At 33.7% G+C, this 22578-nt stretch overlaps 1 protein-coding gene across 4 annotated transcripts in view; it reads left to right on the forward strand.

Moving 5' to 3' along the window:
* Positions 1-15583, forward strand: part of LOC128220307 (thrombospondin-2-like) — an 83207-nt gene extending 67624 nt beyond the window's left edge. For all 4 annotated transcript variants that reach the window (XM_052928657.1, XM_052928660.1, XM_052928659.1 and 1 more), the window contains exons 2-6: positions 10901-10961; positions 11445-11645; positions 12198-12368; positions 13243-13392; positions 13921-15583. In XM_052928657.1, the coding sequence (XP_052784617.1) occupies positions 10916-10961; positions 11445-11645; positions 12198-12368; positions 13243-13392; positions 13921-14003 (651 nt within the window). In that variant the 5' untranslated portion in view covers positions 10901-10915 and the 3' untranslated portion in view covers positions 14004-15583. The remainder of the gene's footprint in view (positions 1-10900; positions 10962-11444; positions 11646-12197; positions 12369-13242; positions 13393-13920) is intronic.
* Positions 15584-22578: the final 6995 nt, after the last annotated feature.

Below are 22578 nucleotides of genomic sequence, written 5' to 3' on the forward strand. Positions count from 1 at the left end.
AAAGTCGACTTAATTATTCAATAAGTCTCCAGCAAAAAAAATATGATACTGACAGAGCAATCGAAGTAATACAGTAAAAGAAACCAAGCTCGTCTCAGTACGGACAACTTTCAGGAAGATCCTCCTCAGGAGACAGAATCACTCGTCATTCGAGAATATTTGACGCCACTATGACAGTTTTTCTGTGATAGGTATCTATAGTGTTCGGCCTGTGAAGATAATTATGTAATTAAGTCTGTAAAGAAAACATAAACATGATTGGTTTTGAAATGATACAAAGATACTGGATTTTAAAATAACCAATAGCAAGTTTCTGATTTTTTATAATTATCTTATTCCAGTAAATGTAGAAAGAAATGTATTTTGTATAATCAAATAATGAGTTCGCTAATTTATGCTTAACTTACTTAAGTTTTTTCTTACTAGCAAAGGGTAAACATTAACGTTTTCTACGCATGGGCGTCGTTTGTTAAAATATTTAGTTTATTATGTATTGAATGAATGGTTCAATGTCATTTCAATATTCATAACATGTATCGGATGACTAAGATTCCATCTGAATACTTATGACTTTAATGCAATAAATAAAAAATGCAGATTAGTCGAAATGGTCGATTTGCACAAAGGGATTAATAGTGTGTTTTAAACCTTTATTAAATGCAACTAACAACAATAGGTATGCATATATGTTACTTGAAACAGATTATTTCGGTTGATTGTTTGATCATTGTTCGCCTGAAGGCAGGGCTGCTGACAAGTCCACAAATGCAGGGTTTCTTCACTGAAACTAGACAATGAAAAAGGTAATCATTAGCAATGTGTCGTAATCAGCAGCGAACAGCGAAATGAATTTTGTTTAGTTCCAAACTTCCCGAAAATCATGTTACTCAAGGTACTCGACTTTGAATACATTTTTTCTAACATTTGGTGTGTGATGACTATTGACGGATTCGTTCTTTATGTATTATTTAAGTCCCTCAATTATTCCAGTGTCTTGAAAATATGTAAATTGCAATGACACATAATATAAAAACTTTTTTTGTTGTAAATATTGACATTCTTTATTTTCTGAAATTGAAATTTTCTTTTATAGGAACAACTTCTAGAAATTCCATTATTAAACGTAAATACGTTTGGTTTTGAAGACTTCAACTGCAATTGTTTTCTTAAATATTTATCTTTGTCACGTAAGTTGCAGTCTGAGAATTGCAGTTACTTCCTTCCTTCACCAAAAGTGAAATATATTACGATCTCACACTGAAACAAACAATAATCCTCTCGATATATCCAGTTATTTGCATAAATTTCACACTTATCGCGGTCACTAATTGTAAACAGGTTCATCTTTTACGAACATGACTAAAATGTTCTTCAAAGTAAAGAGCGTATTTGTATTTAAAATAAAGGCTAAGAAATTGAAGTAGAAAGACAAATCTAAAGTCGTCTAACATCTTCTAAAAAAAGAGATACTATATGATTAAACAATGGGAGTAAATAAACTAGAAACTAGGATAGAAACAAAAGTCGTGCCACACTGTCATTCCAGTATCCTCAGAAGGCAGACTCATTCGATAATAGGCAAACATTTGACGCCGATTACACAGCCTTTCTGTGACATTGGTAGTTTTTGCGTTTGGTCGGAGAAGATAGATAGTGAAGTAATTCAATCTGTGAATATATAATTCATGCTTTATCATGGAAATTAAACATAGAAATCGTATTTCAAAATTGCATATAGGAAATTTGTATTTATTTGATGTTGTGTAAAATGTCCTTGAGGCGGCGAATTTCCGAAGGACGAAAAGACAATAAATGAACCTCTATAAACTGTTCAAAAAATGTATGTATTCGTACATTATTTAAACTGCCGTTAATAGCCGTTGTCGTGTTATGTCTCTTCTTATAATAGATATAAAAGCCAGAATAAAACATGCTGCATTTTGCATTGAATCTTCCTTGATATTCGTTGGCCACTCCATTAATAATTTGAACCTTCACTGCTTGTCACAGTCTTAACCGATAGTGTAGAGACCAGCAAACTCATGTTTCAAGCATTGTCGGATAGTATCTTCTAAATCATAACATCCTCATGTAAAATAAGCTTAGCATGTCGTCTAGATTACACTGCTAACAGGAACCTATACATTTTGATTCACTGTTATGATATACCAGTTCCTTGCACTTTATTGTAAATTGCGTTATCTTGGCTCAGGCAGTCATCGTCTAGTCTAATTTAGGTGTCCAATAGTGTAGAGGCCAGCGGACTAATTTTCCAAATATGGACAAATGGTACATCTCTAACATCGTCATTGTAAATGGCCATGTCAAGTAAGCCCCAATTTATCTGACCAAATGTGCTTAACACAATTGAATTAGTTAGGCAGAAGGAGAAGATGGGCATGTACAATATAGATGGTTGTCGTTCGATAACGCTTGCGGTCAGATTGTTCGGTTTACGTTCAACATTTACTGAAATAATGTATACAAAATACACTGGTGATTGAATTGTTCTATATCGTTTCTCATATTTTGCCAGAGTTTTCCAAACATGAAACATGAAAGTTAGGTCGTTTCATGTCTCTCGATAATCAATATTGGAGTCAGAGGAAAGCTTGTTGCATTGGTTTTAACTTGTCTTTTATTACTCTGGTGGATACAACGTCATAACAATCAAATGGTGTATTAGGTGTTGATTTTCAGTGAGAAATAGCAGGAATAGCAGGAAGATATGAACTCACAGGTGTTTCATCGTCCTGTACGTGTGTTTAATGCATATCGTATTTGCCTTTTGTGTGTGAATAATACGACCTATACTTAACGGTACAATTGTCATTTGCTCGCGCATGTCAACGATTTCTGGCTTGCAAGATTGAAAGATAATGTGTTTTCGTTGGCTAATACTGATGTAAAATGAGTATAAATACATTATCTTATTTACCAAAAGATATTTCAAATATCCGAACGTTTAAACAGGATTGAAAGTTTTAAGGTAATAATCTGTGGTCTAGTGGTATATATAAAACATGTGATTGTCAGTCCAATGATCGCAGCTAAGATTCATTGACTCACAAATACAAAGGTAACATATCGTCATCCGGGGAGGGATGTTAAACGGGGACCCGGTGTAACATTGCTATTCACTGGTGCAAGTTAAATGGCCATAGTAGCTCTAACCGGTGTAAAATCATGTTTTGCGTTTTATCCGACAACCTTACATAACTGATATTTTCACTTGGGATAGTCACTTGCCGTCGCAAAATCAACTGGTTCAGGCATACGAAATGCAAAGAGGACCATCGACGTTTCAATGAGGTGTTTATCCTATCAAGCTACTAGCTGATTCTTCCTTTGAGAAAAGCACTGAAGAAGGGCATTGATAACAATTCATTCGGATTGTATTGTTTAATAAAGGCCAAATATATAACCTTTTCAATTGGATAATTGCGCAATCAAGAACAAAGTATGTTTACCATGGTCATTCCCTGTGTCTCATATAAGTCGAGCTTACAGCCGATTAACTCATTTGGACCTACGTCATGTTGACTCGGAGTATTGTAATGAAATAAATGACTAATTGTATTTGCGATGGGATATGAGTATATAATTAGATCCTTATTTTAATATAAACATTTACCTATACATTTAGAATTAATGTAAACATGTACCTGGTTCATGTAAGTTATTGTTAATATGTAGGCTTGTGATTACATTGTCACATGGTATTGAACCTATACATTATTATCTAATGTTGAGATACGCCTGTTCTTTTTGATCTAATGTTAACATTTACCTGTTTCATGCGGTTTATTAAATTTCAAAACCACTCATTACCTTGTCACATTTGGATTTCCCATAGTGTAGGAACTAGCGGACTTCTCTACTACGCATGGATAAAAGGTCTATTCGACGTCTTCATAATTGTCATGTAAACCCAAATTATTCCGACAAACGGAATAAGAAAATGGCCAAGGGAATGATAGATGACCGTCGCTCAGCAGCGCTTGTATGCTGTCTATGAGGTCAAAATGGTATCGGCCCAGTAAAAAATGATTTATACAATTTCCCTCGATCTTTGTCCATTTGTTTTGAACTATTTTTTTTATCCTGTGCCAGTTATTTAAGCACTTAGTTATACAAACTGTCACAAGTGAATTTATGTCTGTTTTGCTGCAGCAATAATAAGTCGAGTCAAATTTCTGTACCGCGACCGTCAATTAAAAGTTTCATAGTTCATTAGCCGAAGAAATAAAGGCTAAAGATCGCCAAATAATAAAGACTGACAGATATTTGCGCAACAAAAATATATGACGGTCTCCACCCTCATCTTTACATAAAATTGATAACAAATTGCTTATTTTCTATATTTTAAGCATGCCTATCCCATGTCAATATTATGTTTGCTAACGTGTCATATAAGATTAAGATAACTTTGTTGTCTGATGTTTTCATGGCAATGTGGTAATGTTGACAAATAAAGTTGTCGACTTCACAGCACAGAATATCTCAACTTTACTTATCAATCCATATTTACAATCACTATTTTGACAAATGCCGGGGGCCTTGATTACGAACAGTCTCATGTCTGATTAAGACTAAAGTTGATATACTACAAAGCTTCATTTCATTGTAACAATATATCTTGAACGTTGACGTAATGCGCTACATATAAAAAAAGGTTTATATCGACAAAAGTGTGATAAAATGCATGTTCACTTAACTTTGTATAACAAATCGGCGACGCGGAATATGTTTTCATATGAAATATTAGTCTGTTGAATAGTACAAAAGTATAGACATTTGTATCGCTGTGAAATATAACATCTGAAATGCGAATTGAATATGTTTGGCAAAATTCAATTTGAGTAATTTTTTAATTTTGTTTTCGCAAATAATAAAGTATGGCACAAAGGCGTTTTGTTTATCACTATTAAAATTTGGGGTCAAAACGCGTCTCGCAAGTATGTACTATTCATTAAAGCATATGCCGATACTCTTTTCGTTTTCCTTAAATTCGTATGAGATATTGAATTTGCTAATTGCCATGTTCTTCAAAGCGAAGATCAATGTTGATTGTCGTATAAAATATACTCGGAAAAGTTACTGTTTACAATTGCAGTTGTCTGTATAGGTAATATTTGTACACATAATTGACTTTCATAATTGTTACAACACGCCCGGAAATCGTTACTTCATTAAATCAAGGGCATGCTGAAACAGTATATTGACCGGTATACAAATGGAAAGACCGCCATCAATGCAAGTCACTTAACAGAAATTGGCCTGGTTCGATAGGCTGAGTCTTTAGGTTCAATTAATATGTTAGTTAGAGCGTAACCAATCAAACTTATTTTTGGGCACCGCAATTTACACGTACTTAAAAAATTAAAACCCTGTACATTTTAAGGAAGAGTCCTAGTATAATTGTTTTAATTAATTCTAAGTCATAAAATGGAGTTACACATGTTTGAAGTCATAGTTAGAAAATACTTGCTTCAAATAAGGAGATACTATCTCGTCATTAGAAGATACTCATTCCTAATTAGGGGATACTTTATCGTAGTAGGGAGGTGAGCCTGGAACCAAGTATCTCGTTAGTAGGACTTATTATCTCCTGATAAAGCATTTACTATCTCTTTATTATGGCTTCATTGGTTAGGAGATGTTATCTCTGATGAATATTATACCGGTAGATGTGGTACTAAGACGCTTCCTTATAAAAGGACAACAATGAAGATTGATTTGACTTAATTTTTATGCATTGTCATGTTTTACTCTATTGCCTTTAATGATCACAACATTAAAGAAGCATATGATTTTAAAAAAGGGCCAGAATATCTCTTATACCACATCATTCTACGCTGTGTGCCTTATAAGTGTTTTTATCTTATGTTATTTTAATAAATATTTTTATGCGGTCATTATTTTTTCTGCGTTTATTTTTCATTAATTTATAAGTTATTTTGCCAAAAATATTTTTTTCAATAATAGAGCAGGAGGTCTACAGTTTAAATGTTATTTTTATGGCAATTGATGTATGTGTGTTGTAAACGAATAGTTCACCAATTGATACAAATTATGAAAGCCTTTTCTGAGAATATGAATTGTTCTATCATCCACACATTAATGAACCATTGATTATCATCTATCTTTAAGGCAACAGCTTGCAAGATTATACCGTTTGAATGGTTCAAAGATACAATGAAACACGATTCCATCAAACACCTGCAATTATGGGCCTTTAATGGAAAGTTAATACTAAATATCCCTTTGCCGACAATTGTTCCGTTGTCTTACAATCAATATGCCCTGCAATAAAGACACGTGAGCAATTAACAGGTTGGTAGAACAGTTCTTACATTTAAGGGGATAAATCAGGCTAGAACTGATATATCGATTGTTTAATAGCATGCTAAATCCTCAACACACATTTGACCAGCGCAAAATAATATGCAAATTAAGTATATGAAGGCGCAAGGGCGTAATGTTGGCTCGCATGTGAATAGAAGCTGACAGCTCATAGCATCACGCTTGAAATCGTTACCTTGGTAGAAACCAGTTATATTATATTGTTAATTTTGAAAGGCACTCAACCCCCAACTTCTTGGATGAAAGACGGACACCTATAACAATAGACCCATCACATCCTCGAACTATTAAAACGAACAATTTCCAGATGGGAAAAAACGACATCAATTGACGTATACGGTCTGAAACTGTGCATGCAAGTTATTATATCAGACTTTATCAAAGTTGACATGTCCTCGAATTCACTGGAATATAAATCAACTGAGGGCTTAAACTAGTTTGCATTACCATAACCACACATTTGTCTCTACAGTTTGATCGGAATAAACATTAACATGAAAACAATCAATTATAGTAAGTACAAACTTTCAAGAACTTAACGACCGGACACAAACATCACCTGCAAACAAATGAATCAAGCCAGAGCAACAGTACTAGAACTTAGGTACTATAGTTGCTGTATTGTATGTATGTGTCTTGTTTGTGCAATTCATGTTACTCGTGTGAGGTAATGATAGGTTCGATCTCTTTTGAACAAAAAAATTCTTACAATAATGTTGATTTCGATATTTAATAAACTAGGAACATGAATTGTTAATAATAGGAATGGACTGTTATTTGTCAATGGCGTCCCGTAAGTAACTCGTTACCTCGTTAGCTTGAATGGTATATCGCCAAGTAAGGTAAAGTAGCCTTAAAAACAATGAATTCACCTCAAGTCACATTTTAATTACCTGTTATATATTTTGCCGTACATTCAATCGTTTGCATAATCTTTCTTGATCGTTGCTAATTGTCGAAAACCAGAAACAACCGCATAAACATGGTCACAACATTTATATCTGGCAATAGAGACAAAGACTGTCTGTTCTAAATTGATATTTCAAGGTAATTTTGGTACTGGTTCTATGCAATGACTTACATAAAAATGAAATTGAGTTATTATTGCGTTATGTATGAAATTTATGACAAACAGTATATACAGCCTTCAATGTCGTATTCCAATTCGAAACTTTGAAAGATTACGTGTCTCCATTCCATAGTTCGATGTAAGCGGAACGTGTAAAATGTATGTAGGTCTAAGTACCATTTCTATGGTTTTATGATAGGTTTTGTATCTTCTCAGTATGATTTTATCTTTTTCTCTGAATAAAAAAACGGATTTAGCAGTACCATATATTCATTTGAACCTCCATATAAACATACTCTGTTAACTCCAGGAAGCTTAGATTGCAATTTGTCATGATTGTGTTGCCTTCGTGATTAAATCATTGTTGCCAATTTATTCCACGGTATTGAATCCAATTTTATCAACGTCTAAAGCAAATAAAGTAATGCCGTTCTCCTATGATTACTGCGTTGGGAGAAAGGTTGTTTTTAAAGTGTGGATAAAGGAATAATATGCTTGTTTCCTTATTTGAAAATACGTGGTTTGTTGATTGAATCATTCAGGAGAATTCAACTTTACAATGAAATGTATGTACTTTGGAAGTCAAGACAAGTGAAAATTGTATTTGCATAATTATGCAATTTAAACATTGGCAATACACAATAACATAACAAATAGTAGTTTTTGACAACGCATGGACACAAGTAGAAACCACAACTATACGTGGCACATAATGAAACATGTGATCTATGTGAAGTTAAGCCTTTCTTCGATCAATAAAAAGCAATATTATTCAATGTTATTATTATTTTGTGATTGTCAGACGACACCAAGTTCTTACATTTTGACATTTTAGGCCCCAGCATATAATTCCTGGGTATATATTTTGTGCGTTTGTCCCCGGATTAGTACGAGTAATAGGACTTATTTCTACTGTAGGTATCTCTGGATATAACGCTTGTCACACATAACATGTGTATATCTAATAGTAATGATTCGTTCTTATAGTTATAAGATATTGGATATATCAGTTCAATGTTTAATACAGCAGGTTTTCGTTAAACTGAACAATAATTAGTTCAGATTTTTTTTAATACTCCAAGTAATGAACGTGTCTGTACAATAATTAAAAACACCCCCAAAAGAGATGAACCAGCTACTAGAACCTAAATACCGAGTGCTTATCACTCGCTACATCCTCGAAAGAAATTAAAAGTTGTTATTACCGTCTCAAAAGACATGTCTGAGTAATTAAGCATGGCTTTATGTGAATACATAAGTATATTGCTCTTTACCTTTGACTGTTCTTAAACTCTTGATCATACAGTTGCCGCTTTCTAAATCGTTTAATGAATGTGCGTATTTCAAGGTTGAAAATACCTAATTGAAACACCTAACTGTTGTCCGTCTCTCTTTGAAATAGCTTGAATATGTGTTTATTGATAATACGATGAAAACTACTGGAAAATATAATCAACCTAGAACCATGGTCTCATTTAAAGACGATACGATCAAATGTCCAACAAATACTCAATAAGAGACACACAACGTCACAAGAGGACAAACACAAAATACACAAACTTTGTATACAGTGATTGTTGGGGTAACCTCAATGGCACGGTCTGGGAAAACTCTGTACAAGGAAATCAGTCGAGTTATATACTTGGCATGGTCTGGGAAAACTCAGTACAAGGAAATCAGTCGAGTTATTTCCTTGGCATGGTCTGAAAAAACTCAGTACAAGGAAATCAGTCGAGTTATTTCCTTGGCACGGACTGTGGGAAGACTCAGTACAAGGAAATCAGTCGAGTTATTTCCTTGGCATGGTCTGGGAAGACTCAGTACAAGGAAATCAGTCGAGTTATTTCCTTGGCACGGTCTGGGAAGACTCAGTACAAGGAAATCAGTCGAGTTATTTCCTTGGCACGGTCTGGGAAAACTCAGTACAAGGAAATCAGTCGAGTTATTTCCTTGGCACGGTCTGGGAAAACTCAGTACAAGGAAATCAGTCGAGTTATTCCTTGGCACGGTCTGGGAAAACTCAGTACTGAGACATCATTCGGGTTACACCTTTTCACGGTCTGGGAAGACTCAGTACTATTAAATATGTATATGAGCGCTTATCCTCACGCTTGTCCCAACGATTATCAATACGAGCAACATTGAAGCTATTTTGGGTCGTATTTGTTGGTTAGGTTGTGTCATTACTATTAATACTTATGTGAAAAACGTAACACGCATATTGAATGGAGCGCTATCATCATAATTAGGATTTAAAACAATATGGCGTCATACGACTATAGTACAATTTACATGAAGACGCTCAACCGATCACAATGTTGTTTGTTACATGGTTTAAGGTTAAAAGGCGTCCCATTATTTTTAAATGGCAATTTTAATACTAATGTGCCGATAGGAAAAGTTATAGTAATTTTAGGGTTCCATTGTAAGTGATGTTTAAAGACGATACATACAATTTAGGTGACAGGTGTTTCTACAATAAACTCAAACATAAAAAGAGACCGAATCCTCAAACTAATATGCCGATCGCATTGTCTCTTCCTGTATATAATAAGTATTCTAAATTAATTACTTTGAATTATTCATTAGAAAATTGGTCTTTATTATTGACAGAAGTCAATCAATCAATTAATTTCTTAACCTTCAACATGTATTTGTACCCAATTTTAATACAATTAAAAGGTTTCTGTACAATAAACTCAAACATAGAAAGAGCTCACCCGAATTTTATTACTGATATAAAGATCGATCCTTACAAACAACCTTAAATTGACTTTACCAGCGCATTTTTTTATTTGCACCGAAGTGTTTGCACAAGTAATGGAATAATGACTTAAAATGTTTAATTACTTGGAATTATTTATAAGAAAATTGGTCTTTAATATTGACAGAAAAATTTCCAATAACCTAAGTGGGCAATTATGGTCCAGAAATACTATTTTCTAGTAAATATGTATTCGTCTAAGATCTAGAGAGAAGTTATAACTTTTGGAATACTATTCAATCAGTGGATATTAATTTATTTACGCGTTGGTGAATTTGGATGAAACTTACGTATGTTGTGATAGTTACTAACTTACATATATCAGATAAAACAAACTCAAACAACTTATCGTTCTTAATGGTATTACTTTGAGTATGTTCAATGCATGTACGTATACATTTTCTTTTATAGATCTATTAACATATTAAACGAGCCAAATAGATAATATAAGGATTACTTGAAGTTTGTGGCAGCAGTATTGAATGTTAATTTCTTGTAATTATGCACTGATTGTATTGTACGTACTCCTATAAACTTTAGGTTACGGTATAGATCAGAGATGGTGTAAAATCATATATAAGAATATGGATATTAATATAATGAGTATATTTATTTATATAAAAATATAAGCATCACTGACTGAAAGAACAAATATTTTGTTGCCAGTTTAGATAATTTTAATGCATTGTTTGTCATTTCAGGTGGATGTTTGAACTATGAGGTACAGTCATGTTCTACAGATAGCATGCATTCTTTTTGAAGGTTAGAATCTTTTGAGCAAACAAAGGAATTGATAACATTAACTTTCTTTGAACGTTTCAATTTGCTTGAAATTAACCACATGTAAAGACAAGTCAAGTCATTATTTATTTATTATTGGATGTCGTACGTACAACATACAGAGAAACATAAGCTAAGCATAGCTTTTTACTTACCGAGAATAGACAGTTTCACAGGTCAATTACATTTTAAAACAAATAGTTCGGTTGATCATTTAAATACAAAAGAAATATCAAGTACCTAATATACTTCGATCTTTGAAGTTCGGTCCATTGAATACAAAAATGTAATTTGGATTTGAATATAATCAAACGATGGTTCAGTCTATATATTAAAAAGAAGTGAAGTCCATAAGATCAGAAAAAATAATCCTATTTATAAAACTCATTAAATCAACAAAGACACAAAACTTGTCCGAGCCGCCTAAAATTATCCTTATGTTTAGTTAATTCTATGTCGTTGTAGTCCGCCAAGCCGCGTCTTACGAGGAGGGGGAATGGACGGAGTGGTCCCAGTGGTCGGAGTGTTCCGTCACGTGCGGATATGGCCTTTACAAGCGCCAGAAGACATGGCAGCCAAGTGTACCTGACAACCGCGGAGGAGGAGATAATGACCCGTACACGTTCGAGGACATCCTGGAGTGTATTACTAGAGTGTCGTGTCCACGTGAGTGCTAAAACATACTTATATGAAAACCTGCATAGTACATTTAACCATTTCAATACGGCTGATTTCCGTTTGATGTTAATAATACGTTTTATTCAGCGTACCATGTATGTCTTTGTCAAATGTCAATACTTTGGTTGAGTTTCGATGTAGGTCGGTACTAACCTATCAGGATGGCCAGTTGCAATACAACCTTAGGCTGAAGTCAGTGCATTTCTGTTCCACTGTTTATTCAACGATTTCAAATGTATTCATCATCGAAAAAAATGAACATTCTTATTTCATCTCCTTATTATTTTCGTTCTTTGTTTTAACAGAAATAGGACGTGAAATGACATGGACCTTGCAATATTTCAAAGCAAATAAAAACTTATTGGTTTTCGTTTATATTTTCTCTACTTGTCATACCTTTTCAAACCGCACCAAAAACTACAATGAGTCACGAGGTATCAAACATTCACTAACTTATACACAGGATACCTGGAGCATGGTAAAACTCACTTCATGAATATTTTTTTTTTATTTTTTTTTGTATTTTACCACCGACTCAAGGTGATGGAGCGTGGGGTTACTGGGGCGCCTGGAGCGAGTGTTCCCGTATGTGTGACGGTGGCACAACGACTAGGAAACGCGAGTGTGTCGCACCTACACCGGAAAATGGCGGCAAACCATGTGAGGGCAAGGACCACGCTAAAACAACTTGTAACGATTGGAAGTGTCCGTGTAAGAGTGTTGAATTAGCTTACTTACACTAATCTACTTCAGTTCCGTTGTGAATGAGATATTTTTTTCCACTCATGGGAAGAGAAATTATTACACAAGTGATACTTATTTGCAGTCATGTTCCTAAATACTGCAACAATGATTGTTTTGTTACATAATATCATATTAAAGAGGTCAACGAAATGTGCATCTCGTACATCAACGGACCTTTTTGAAAGACGAATACTCGGAACACTAAACTCGACTTTGACTTGTGTTGGGACTAAGTGCATGCAATAATAAGCGCATTCATTTTATCAATATACTAATGCCAAATCGTATCTATTTCTAACAAGACTTTGAGTGTTTATTGCAATGTAACATTCCCGTTTATGAAAACTATAATCTGATTGACTAGCTGGAAGGATAGCCTTTATCACTATTAAAATGATAAAAAGCAATCTATAAATTGTCTTGAATCTCCATCATTACCTGATAACTTTGACACCCAGTAATGCAACGAGAAAGCAGAAGGGTGGATTCTCTCACTATTTATAGGAATATCACAAAATAAATATCCCTTGGTCATTTTTAAATGTACATATGACGACCAACAATGACACCAGACAGCGGAATTAAGCCTTGCATGACCACGTTGAAGCCCAACAATACAACCAGAAAGCAGAATTATAACTTTAAACACTATTTATGACGATGTCACATTAATAGTCGCATTAGTCATATCTCAAAATGGCTTGTACCTCCAGCTTTGCCCAACGCCTTAGACACCAAACACTACAACCAGACAGCGAAATGGTAGCTTTCACTTCTATGTAATACGATATCACAAACATAGCCACATCAGTCATTTAACAATTTTATCTTGTACCTTCAGCCTTGCCAGACCACTTTGATGTCCGCTTATGCAACGAGACGACGTACATGTGCCTGAGCCAGAAGCAGTGTATCCCCGCGGCCAAACGCTGTGACAACGTGCTGCAGTGCCACGATGGCTCTGATGAGCACAAGTGTGAATATTTCTATTGTGAGTAGAGCTTTAACACAACACGATTTATCAACTTTAAGCTTGATTGTTGTTTTTAACTGACATAGCGCTTATGACATGTTTTTAACTGACATAGCGCTGATGACATGTTTTTAACTGACATAGCGCTGATGACATGTTTTTAACTGACATAGCGCTTATGACATGTTTTTAACTGACATAGCGCTGATGACATGTTTTAACTGACATAGCGCTGATGACATGTTTTAACTGACATAGCGCTGATGACATGTTTTTAACTGACATAGCGCTGATGACATGTTTTTAACTGACATAGCGCTGATGACATCCCCTTTGCTTCATTTGAGTCTTACGACTGCTTGTGACCTTCCATGAATCCTAAACCCGTGAATATTAGTAGATATACTAATTATTAGTAGCAATACTTAACACATTATTAATATATATATATATGTAAAAGAAATGTTAAATTAGTCTGAAGTCTAACTATTTACAGGTATCAAACTATCATTTCAATCTAAAAAATATATATATTCTTGTTTTCAGTTTCCAGTGCAAATTTTGTGAGCATATCAGCCTTGATTTGGACGTGCCTGACAAGTTTGGTATTGTTAACAATGGGATCCTGATAGCAATAGAACTGGAAGTGTTACATTAAGTGCTGCATTGAATTTCTGTGTACCCAAAATATTACATGGAAACAAACGGTTTCGAATCTCAGAGTCATAAGTCATTTTACTCTAACTGAATAATGGACGTGGGTGTTATTACACATATATTAACATGATACATAGATGTGTACACTGAATGAATAATAACAGTATACAAAGATATATTTTGATCAAGGAGAATATGCATATGTGTTTGGATATAAATAAGAAACACATATAAACGCCCTTTCTAGATGATGGTGTGCAATGGGGTTTGACATCATGAAGTTTGGTGATGATCGGCAAACGACTTTGAGTTGAAACTGTTTTAGCGGTTTCTGGGTTTGGCATAAGGTAGATTGTTTTAGCGTCGTTTGGATTGGCGTTTCGACTAGCATAAATAAACTGAATAAATAATTACACCATCGTTGTATACACTATATGTATGCATTTGCCAGTTATACATGCATGTAAATTTACACTCGGAACCATATATTGACTGTGATATTACGAATAGGAAGCAAGTGGTATCTACACATCAGTGACCAAGACACTGCGAGTGATATACTGTGACAACGCTTAGATATTTCGATAGGAGATACGTCATATTACCATTAAGTGATGGTTTAATGATAGATTTAAAGATATGATTGTACAATCGAAATTATAATACAATTGAATGAAATATGGACTCATTTATTTATATTGTAACAAGGCCTGTTTTTCTTTGTTCTATGTGATATGAACATGTAAATAGAAATACTTTTAACCAAAAGAAAAGAAAAACAAAGATGAGACAATATTTTAGGGATTAGTGTAAAGCAAGCGCTTTTGTGTGAAATATCGACAAATTCCAACAAACAATATTCTAACTCATTGTTTAAAAACACAATTTATTGGGCTGCTATTTATTTCAGTTAGGAAAATCATCAACACAGTATCCGTTATTTAGGTCACATAAGTTATTGTGAATGTAATTACACCGACAAATGTTAAACTCATGGGTCAACACAGTTGATACACTTCTATAAATGTGACGTTTTGGGGACCATTTTACATGATTGTATAAAATATTGATACCGTGAATTTGTTATACAACCCTCTTTTCCGGTTATTCTAAATATGTGGTATGTACTAAATAGTATGAATGTTTTGTCTTCACTGAAAAGACAGGCATAAACATGCGATGATTCCTAGACAGACGCGCTGAGAGCGAAAAAGGCTTTGTCTGATTTTTCATATCAAAGTTTTGGGTTAGTTGAAAATTCCCTGCAAACTGGAAGACAAATTTAATCCAGGATTAACAAGAATTCATCGTGATTAATTCCTTTGGGTGCGGCGTGTCTCAAGATTGGCAATGCATGGACAGGTGCATTGCTGTCATGATTGTTTCGTTGAAACTAATCTACATACATCTTTTATAATGTTATATGATTGTCTCAAAGTTATTGTGTGTATTTGTTTAAGATATACGAATAGAAATGTTTGTTAAGAAGCGTATAAAGTGTATTTATGTTAATGTTTTAACAACAATATTATTATAAAATGACTTGAATAAACACAACAATGCTATGCTCTTCTGATTTTGATTTTTTCGGGCTCGTGGTGGATTGGTTTAATTACTATTACACAGTTATACTAACGAAATAACGCCTTTCTCTATGGCATTCAATTATAGTGTACAGTTCTTGGCAATCGGAAGGCGATCGTTTTTGCTGCCGGTAAGATCTAACACCGATCTGTTGAAATCTATAATGTCAAATACTTTGATTTACAACACAGATTTAATAACTCAGCCAGTAATAGACGTATGTTAAGCGGGCGACGCGAAATATTTTTACATGAAATATTAGCGTATTCAATAGCATACAATTGTATCGCAGTGAAATAAATTATGATAACAGCGAATTATGTATAAAAGGTTTAGAAGGAAAAAGTAATGGTTAGTAACGCTATGATATATATATAATTTAGAATATACTTGTCCCGAAGCAAATACTAGATATATGGCTCAAAGGCGTTTTGCTCATCACTGTTCAAATATTGCATCAAAGCCAGTCTCGCTAATACATTTTTGTTTTAATATTTTATTTTTATTTACTTTACTTACAAACGAAAATAAATTAAAAGTTTGTATCTCGTTCGAGGTATTAAATGTGTTTTTTTTACACTCTTCAAAGTAAGCATACGACATTTATTGCATATAACCAACTGCAGTGAAATGATTTGACCAATGCCAATAGCCAAACATCTAGCCTGTATCAAATTACACCTGTCCTTTATAAGTATGCCTAAGTACGTTTCCCAAACTTTGCTCGAACTGCTCGTTTCTAAATGTTTTTATGAAAAAATTCAAAACTGATAGGTTAGCCAAACCATTCAGTCTAAAGACTCGTAACGATGTAACACTGAGAACTGTATCAGGCACGAATAGATACATCGTAAATTCTTATTATGGTTTTGATGTCAAAACTTGATTGCATTCAATTAAAGTACAAACAATTAGGTAGCTCTAATCGCTGTACAATATAGTGCTGTGTTCATCTTATGTCTCCTCCGATAATCGATGTATTAGCTTGCATGAAAATTAGTGCATTGTTGTTTTGGTATTAAGATGTCCTTTTCTGATGTTGTGTGTGCCATATCATGACAACTATGTGGTACTGAATGCAGTATTTTTGTGGGAAATTACTGGCAACTTTGATTTTACGAGAAAGGATCACTGCCCTGTGTTTAGGTAACCGCTTCTCTAGTAAATATTGCTCGGAGGTGAAACCAACATTGTAATTATATGTAATCTTGTTAGCGCTTGACATATGTATACGTCGTCGATGCCATAAATATGAAACAATAAATGGATCTACGTTTTTTATAAAGCATATGCAATATTTATTCGTATTTTATTCATAATTCAAGAGAGTCAAGTGTCGCTTTTTAATTTCTTATTTTCTACACATGGAGAGTTTCTTTTGTTGGTGATATGTGTTGATGAAAAGCGGCTTAGGCAATTTCAGATTAAATGCATTGGTATGAGAATCAAGGATATGTAATTCTTACATACTGAACAAGTGTTTCCGGTCATGTGACCAGTTTTGGAAAAAAACAAACTTACCTTTCTAAGAATCGTATCCATGTTCGATGAAACAGTCACAACAGCGCTCCAATTTAAAGTTATGTATTGTATTTTTGTATGACATTTCAAAGAAGCGAAACATAGTTAGTTTTAAACTCCCGAGAGTGATATTCATCGATATTAAAAGTATTATTATGAGGCCAACAAGTATAATTAAACAAATGTTGACTTTTATTTTATTCCAGGTCGGTAATTTTATCATAACATACGACGCGTTCAAGTCCGGTTACATATCCGGCTTTGTTAAAACGTTTTTAAGCCGGTGTATATAGAGAATACTAGTTTAGTGCCATGTTGGGAGGAAGTTTATCTGGCAAGGCGGAGGAAATTATCGGGTGAGCCGAATATGTGAATATTAATGACATTAAGGTTTTGTTTTATTTTGAAATACTCCACACAATTATCTTTGAAGATTATCAAATTGAGCCCATACCATCGCTACTGAATCATTGTTTTTGATGTCAGCTCTGTATTACCATGAGTGCCCTTAACTAGCGGCTTCAATCAAAGTAAGAAAGTTCATTATCTCTAGCCTTTGTTCATTAAAACAAAAACTGCCGTTTATAGCTGTCGCCGTTTTATGTCTCCTCCGATAATCAATACAAGAGCCAGAGTAAAACTTGTTGCTTTGTTGCTCCGATTTCAATTTTTCTGTTACCGCTGTGGGAGATACAATATCATGACAGTCAAGTGATATATAACGTGGGATTTCAGTGGAAGTAGCTGGAAACTATGAACTTACAAGTAAGGCTATTTGTCCTTATGCAACGTTTTGTCAGGTGTTTCGTTCGCTTTTATTTGTGTATTTGTGTTGTATTAATCATGTTGTTTAAATATGAAGCCTACCATGAGTAGCGGTTTATTTGTCCACACGTTACGTCTGAAGATATCATTGGCGTCCTGAATAAATATATTAATTAAATATTATAAATATCTATCATTGACTAGTTGCGTGTGTTTACTAACCTTTTGCCTAAGATGTTTGTGTTTTGTTGTCCACTTTTCTGTTCGATAGCTCATGCTTATACGAGCATGCTTCCTATTTTTTCTTTTATTTTTCAATAGGCATATCCCGCTTTTCTTTCAGTGAATAAATGTTAAGACTGAATTGTTCAATAGAACCTAATGTTAACATATATCCTTTCCTTGTTATTTGATGTTAACATTTTGTTGTTTCCTAAAATATAATTTTAACATCCATCCGCTCCCGCGATTTAATGTTAACATGGCCTTTTTCCTTTTAATTTAACTTGAGTTTGTATCTGTTCCTTGCAAGTTAAAGTAAATATGTACCTTTTCCTGATTATTAATGCTTACGATGTATCTGTTCCCTGTGATTTTATGTTAACCTATACGATTACAATGTGACCTAGTGTATTCGTGTTGTTGTGCCTCGTGATTTAATATCAATTTGCTCAATGCATTTATCTTTTTTTTTCGTGTAAAATGAAGCATTTACATATTTAGTGCTTTGTTCGTGTTGATATCCCATTTATTAATTAAAACCAGCTTTCTCTCAGGAACAAAGAGTACATTTTACATAATCCTAGTAAATGGCTATGTCATTTAAGTCCCGATTTCCTCCGACCAAATGTGCTTACCAGGATTGAATTGTTGCAGTGGAATAAAAAAACAATTGGCGAGGAAATGATAGATGACCGTAGGTCGGTGACGCTTGTTTGTTGTCACTAAGGTCAAAAACACCTGTGAATGGTCAACATTCCCGTAACGGTGTATACACATTACCATGACACTTTCCCTTTGTCTACAAATGTTTTGTGCCGTTGTCCGATTAGTTGCTGTTTGTTCCGAACAAGGAACCGAACTATTTCTAATTGTTTACTTGCCATAAAGAGCATTTTGCTGATGAGGACTCTACCACATACCGAAATGCTTATGTTGCTTATGACTTATATGGACATTTATTTTTGGCGCCAAAAGTCTGATGGCATGGTGCTACTATACCATTTTAATTAGATTTGTATCAAGTGTATGTAGGAAATGTCAAAACCGTGTTTCTAGAAGTCAATCACCACAAATTGCTATACCGATACTGTCTAACACTAATCTATCTTATATTGCATTCAATTCGCATAAGCTTCTTTTATCTATAGGTTGCTGTTACGTATAAGGAATAAATTGCGTGATTGATGTCATTATCGGGGTATGAACGCAATTGGGTTAGTTAAAGTGTGTGGAGTTTTTAAAGTCTTTCATATCCACGATAATGGCATCAATCACGCAATTCATTACTTACATTTACACCATGAGTGTATTTTTTCTCTCCAGAATTGTTTGAATAAACTATTTTTCCCCAATTCTGTAAATGAGACAATTTACAAATTGTATAGCTACGCACACACACACACACACACACACGCACACACACACACTTAAATCATATCCGAATATGTTGCTTTCATCGTAAAATATTTGCAATTGCAAAAAGGCCGTTAGGATGTGAATATAAACGTAACGTTATATCAATTCATAAATGCGTTTATGTTTATGCTTTTTTAAGCGTTGTCCTTGGGACCTTAAGAACGGGGTTCGCTTTTGACCTGAAATATAGCAGTTTGCAGCATAAGGCTTTTATCTTTCCTTTATCCATATATGTTGCCTTTGATATAATGTTAGCGTCTACTTCTCCTTTTCACAAACCAGTTGCCGTTGATGTTAATGTTAACATCTACTTTTCCTTTCGACATATATGTATCCAATGATTTAATGTAAACATCTACTCTTCCTTTTGACATATATGTATTCGATAATTTAATGTTAACATCTACTTTTCCTTTTGACATATATGTATTCGATAATTTAATGTTAACATATACTTTCATTTCGGCCTATTTGTATCTTTAATATGATTAAATGTTAACTGAACTTTCATTTTGGCCTATCTGCATCTTATGATTTAATGTTAACATATACTTTCATTTTGGCATATCTGTTGTCGGAGATTTAATGTTAACATCTACCTTTCCTTATGACATACCTGTTGCCAGAGATTTAATGTTGACATCTACCTTTCCTTATGACATACCTGTTGCCGGAGATTTAATGTTGACATCTACCTTTCCTTATGACATATATGTTGCCGGAGATTTAATGTTGACATCTGCCTTTCCTTATGACATATATGTTACCAGAGATTTAATGTTGACATCTACATTTCCTTATGACATATCTGTTGCCTGAGATTTAATGTTGACATCTACATTTCATTATGACATATCTGTTGCCTGAGATTTAATGTTGACATCTGCATTTCCTTATGACAAATATGTTGCCTGAGATTTAATGCTGACATCTACATTTCCATATGACATATATGTTGCCGGAGATTTAATATTGGCATCTACCTTTCCTTATGACATATATGTTGCCAGAGATTTAATATTGACATCTACCTTTCCTAATGACATATCTGTTGCCGGAGATTTAATATTGACATCTACCTTTCCTTTTGACAAATCTGTATCCGGTGACTGAATGTTAACATCTGCATTTTTATTTTCTCATACCTGGTGTTTTAGAATTAATATAATATATAATTATAATGTATAATTTAATTTCATTTTGACGTCTGTATCCGATGATTTAATGTAAACATCTTCTTTTTCTTTTTCACGTACCCCTTGCCGGTGATTCAGTAATAATAAACATCTTTTATTCATATTAAAGCTTCGGTATTGGCAAGCCACATCTCGAACATGAGTACACTGTATACATCAGTACTCAGGTAGATAATCTGCAAATAATTAAAACATTCTCAAACGAAAGAGAATATAATAAATTAGAAAGAAACAAAAATATCAACATTGCGAGTATCTATCAGTTATTTGATCCTGCTTAGCAGACAGAATCATCAATCTTTTAATAAGAAGCCGTAATTTGACACCGCTATTATGGCCTTGATGTGTCGTGAGTATTTATTCGTTTGGTCTGGGTGAATTTATTTCTTTTGAACACCAATTTGTGAAAATGTTTAAAGGTGCACTCTTATTCCCCAATAAGATTTACCACAATTAACAATATTATTTTAATACTCCAAAAGGATGAATACATGTCGAAAACAATGGTTATTATGAAGGATACCGAGTTTAATTTGAAAGAAATGAGCATAAAACACGGTATTTCTGCCTTATGAGACTATAGTAGACCGCATTAAATATTTTAGCATTCACCAATCATTTCATATTTTTGCGCTTTCTACTATTACATACACGGTTACAATCTTGCTATCAGTAATTAATAATATGCATAGGTGCATTATTTAGTAAGAAGTTAAAGGTAAACCAGTCAAAATCTATTTTTGTTAAACAACTGTATGTATTGATCTTGAATAAGAGTGTCACTTTAACACTCTTTATTTAAATGAAAAATAGATATCGGATTTTGAAACTGGCAGATTCATCCGTTTTTTTTTATAAGATTCCGTAATTTGACGCCGCTATTATGGCATTGATGTGCATGTGTATTTATTCGTTTGGTCTGTCGTTATTTCTTTCTTTTGTGATGCAATTTGTGAACAAGTTCAACATAATGGAACCTAGATACCGGATTTTGAAACTGGTCTACTGTCAACCTTTTCAAAACATTCTAAAATGTATGTTACCAAAGATATAAGCATACTTTTAAATTACGATTATCGGATACGCTACTCGGAAAGTCATTTGAATCTCTCAATTTCTCTAGTATCTTGACTTATTTCAATAAGATACAAATACATAGACTTTCTAAACTTTTTTAACATTTCTTTATTTTGACATGTTTTACGCCTTTTAAGAGTGCTTCCACTCAAATAATATTTTGATTAAAAATGGCCAAGATTCCAATGTAAAAATATTTTACAACAAAAAGGGTATTTGCGTACAACTCAATGTTTTGAGCAATTCATGTACTTCTTTGCACGACGTGTTTTTCTTGATATTGAGGCCATGTTTGCATTCTGTCATTTATTTAATTTAGGAAATGTTTATACTGAAAGTTTGTAGATGTTAATAATATTATTCGTCATTTGCCAGATTGGGTACTAAATTTCTCTTTCTTGGAAATCGTTTGAAAAAAAAATCTTGACATTCCATTATACAATTTAAAGCTGCCATTATTTTGGAACACAACTTAATTTGTATTCTTAAATATGGATAATTGTGACGCAAGTCTAGTCTTAGAAGTGGTATTCCTCTTCTAAAATTGCAGATTTGAAGACAAATTACTCTTAACATGCATCTTCGACAATTATTTATGATGCTTTCGCATTCCACATACTTTATTACATGGAAGTTATTTCCTAGTTACAATAATTTTAAACTTAGACATCTAGTGTTATTCCCAACAGTTTCTTTTCTTTTCTCGACCTGATATTCTCTTTTATGAGATCACATTCTAGACATTCATTATTAAACTTAAATCCGT

This window comes from Mya arenaria, chromosome 15, assembly GCF_026914265.1.
Source record: "Mya arenaria isolate MELC-2E11 chromosome 15, ASM2691426v1".
NCBI lineage: Eukaryota > Metazoa > Mollusca > Bivalvia > Myida > Myidae > Mya > Mya arenaria.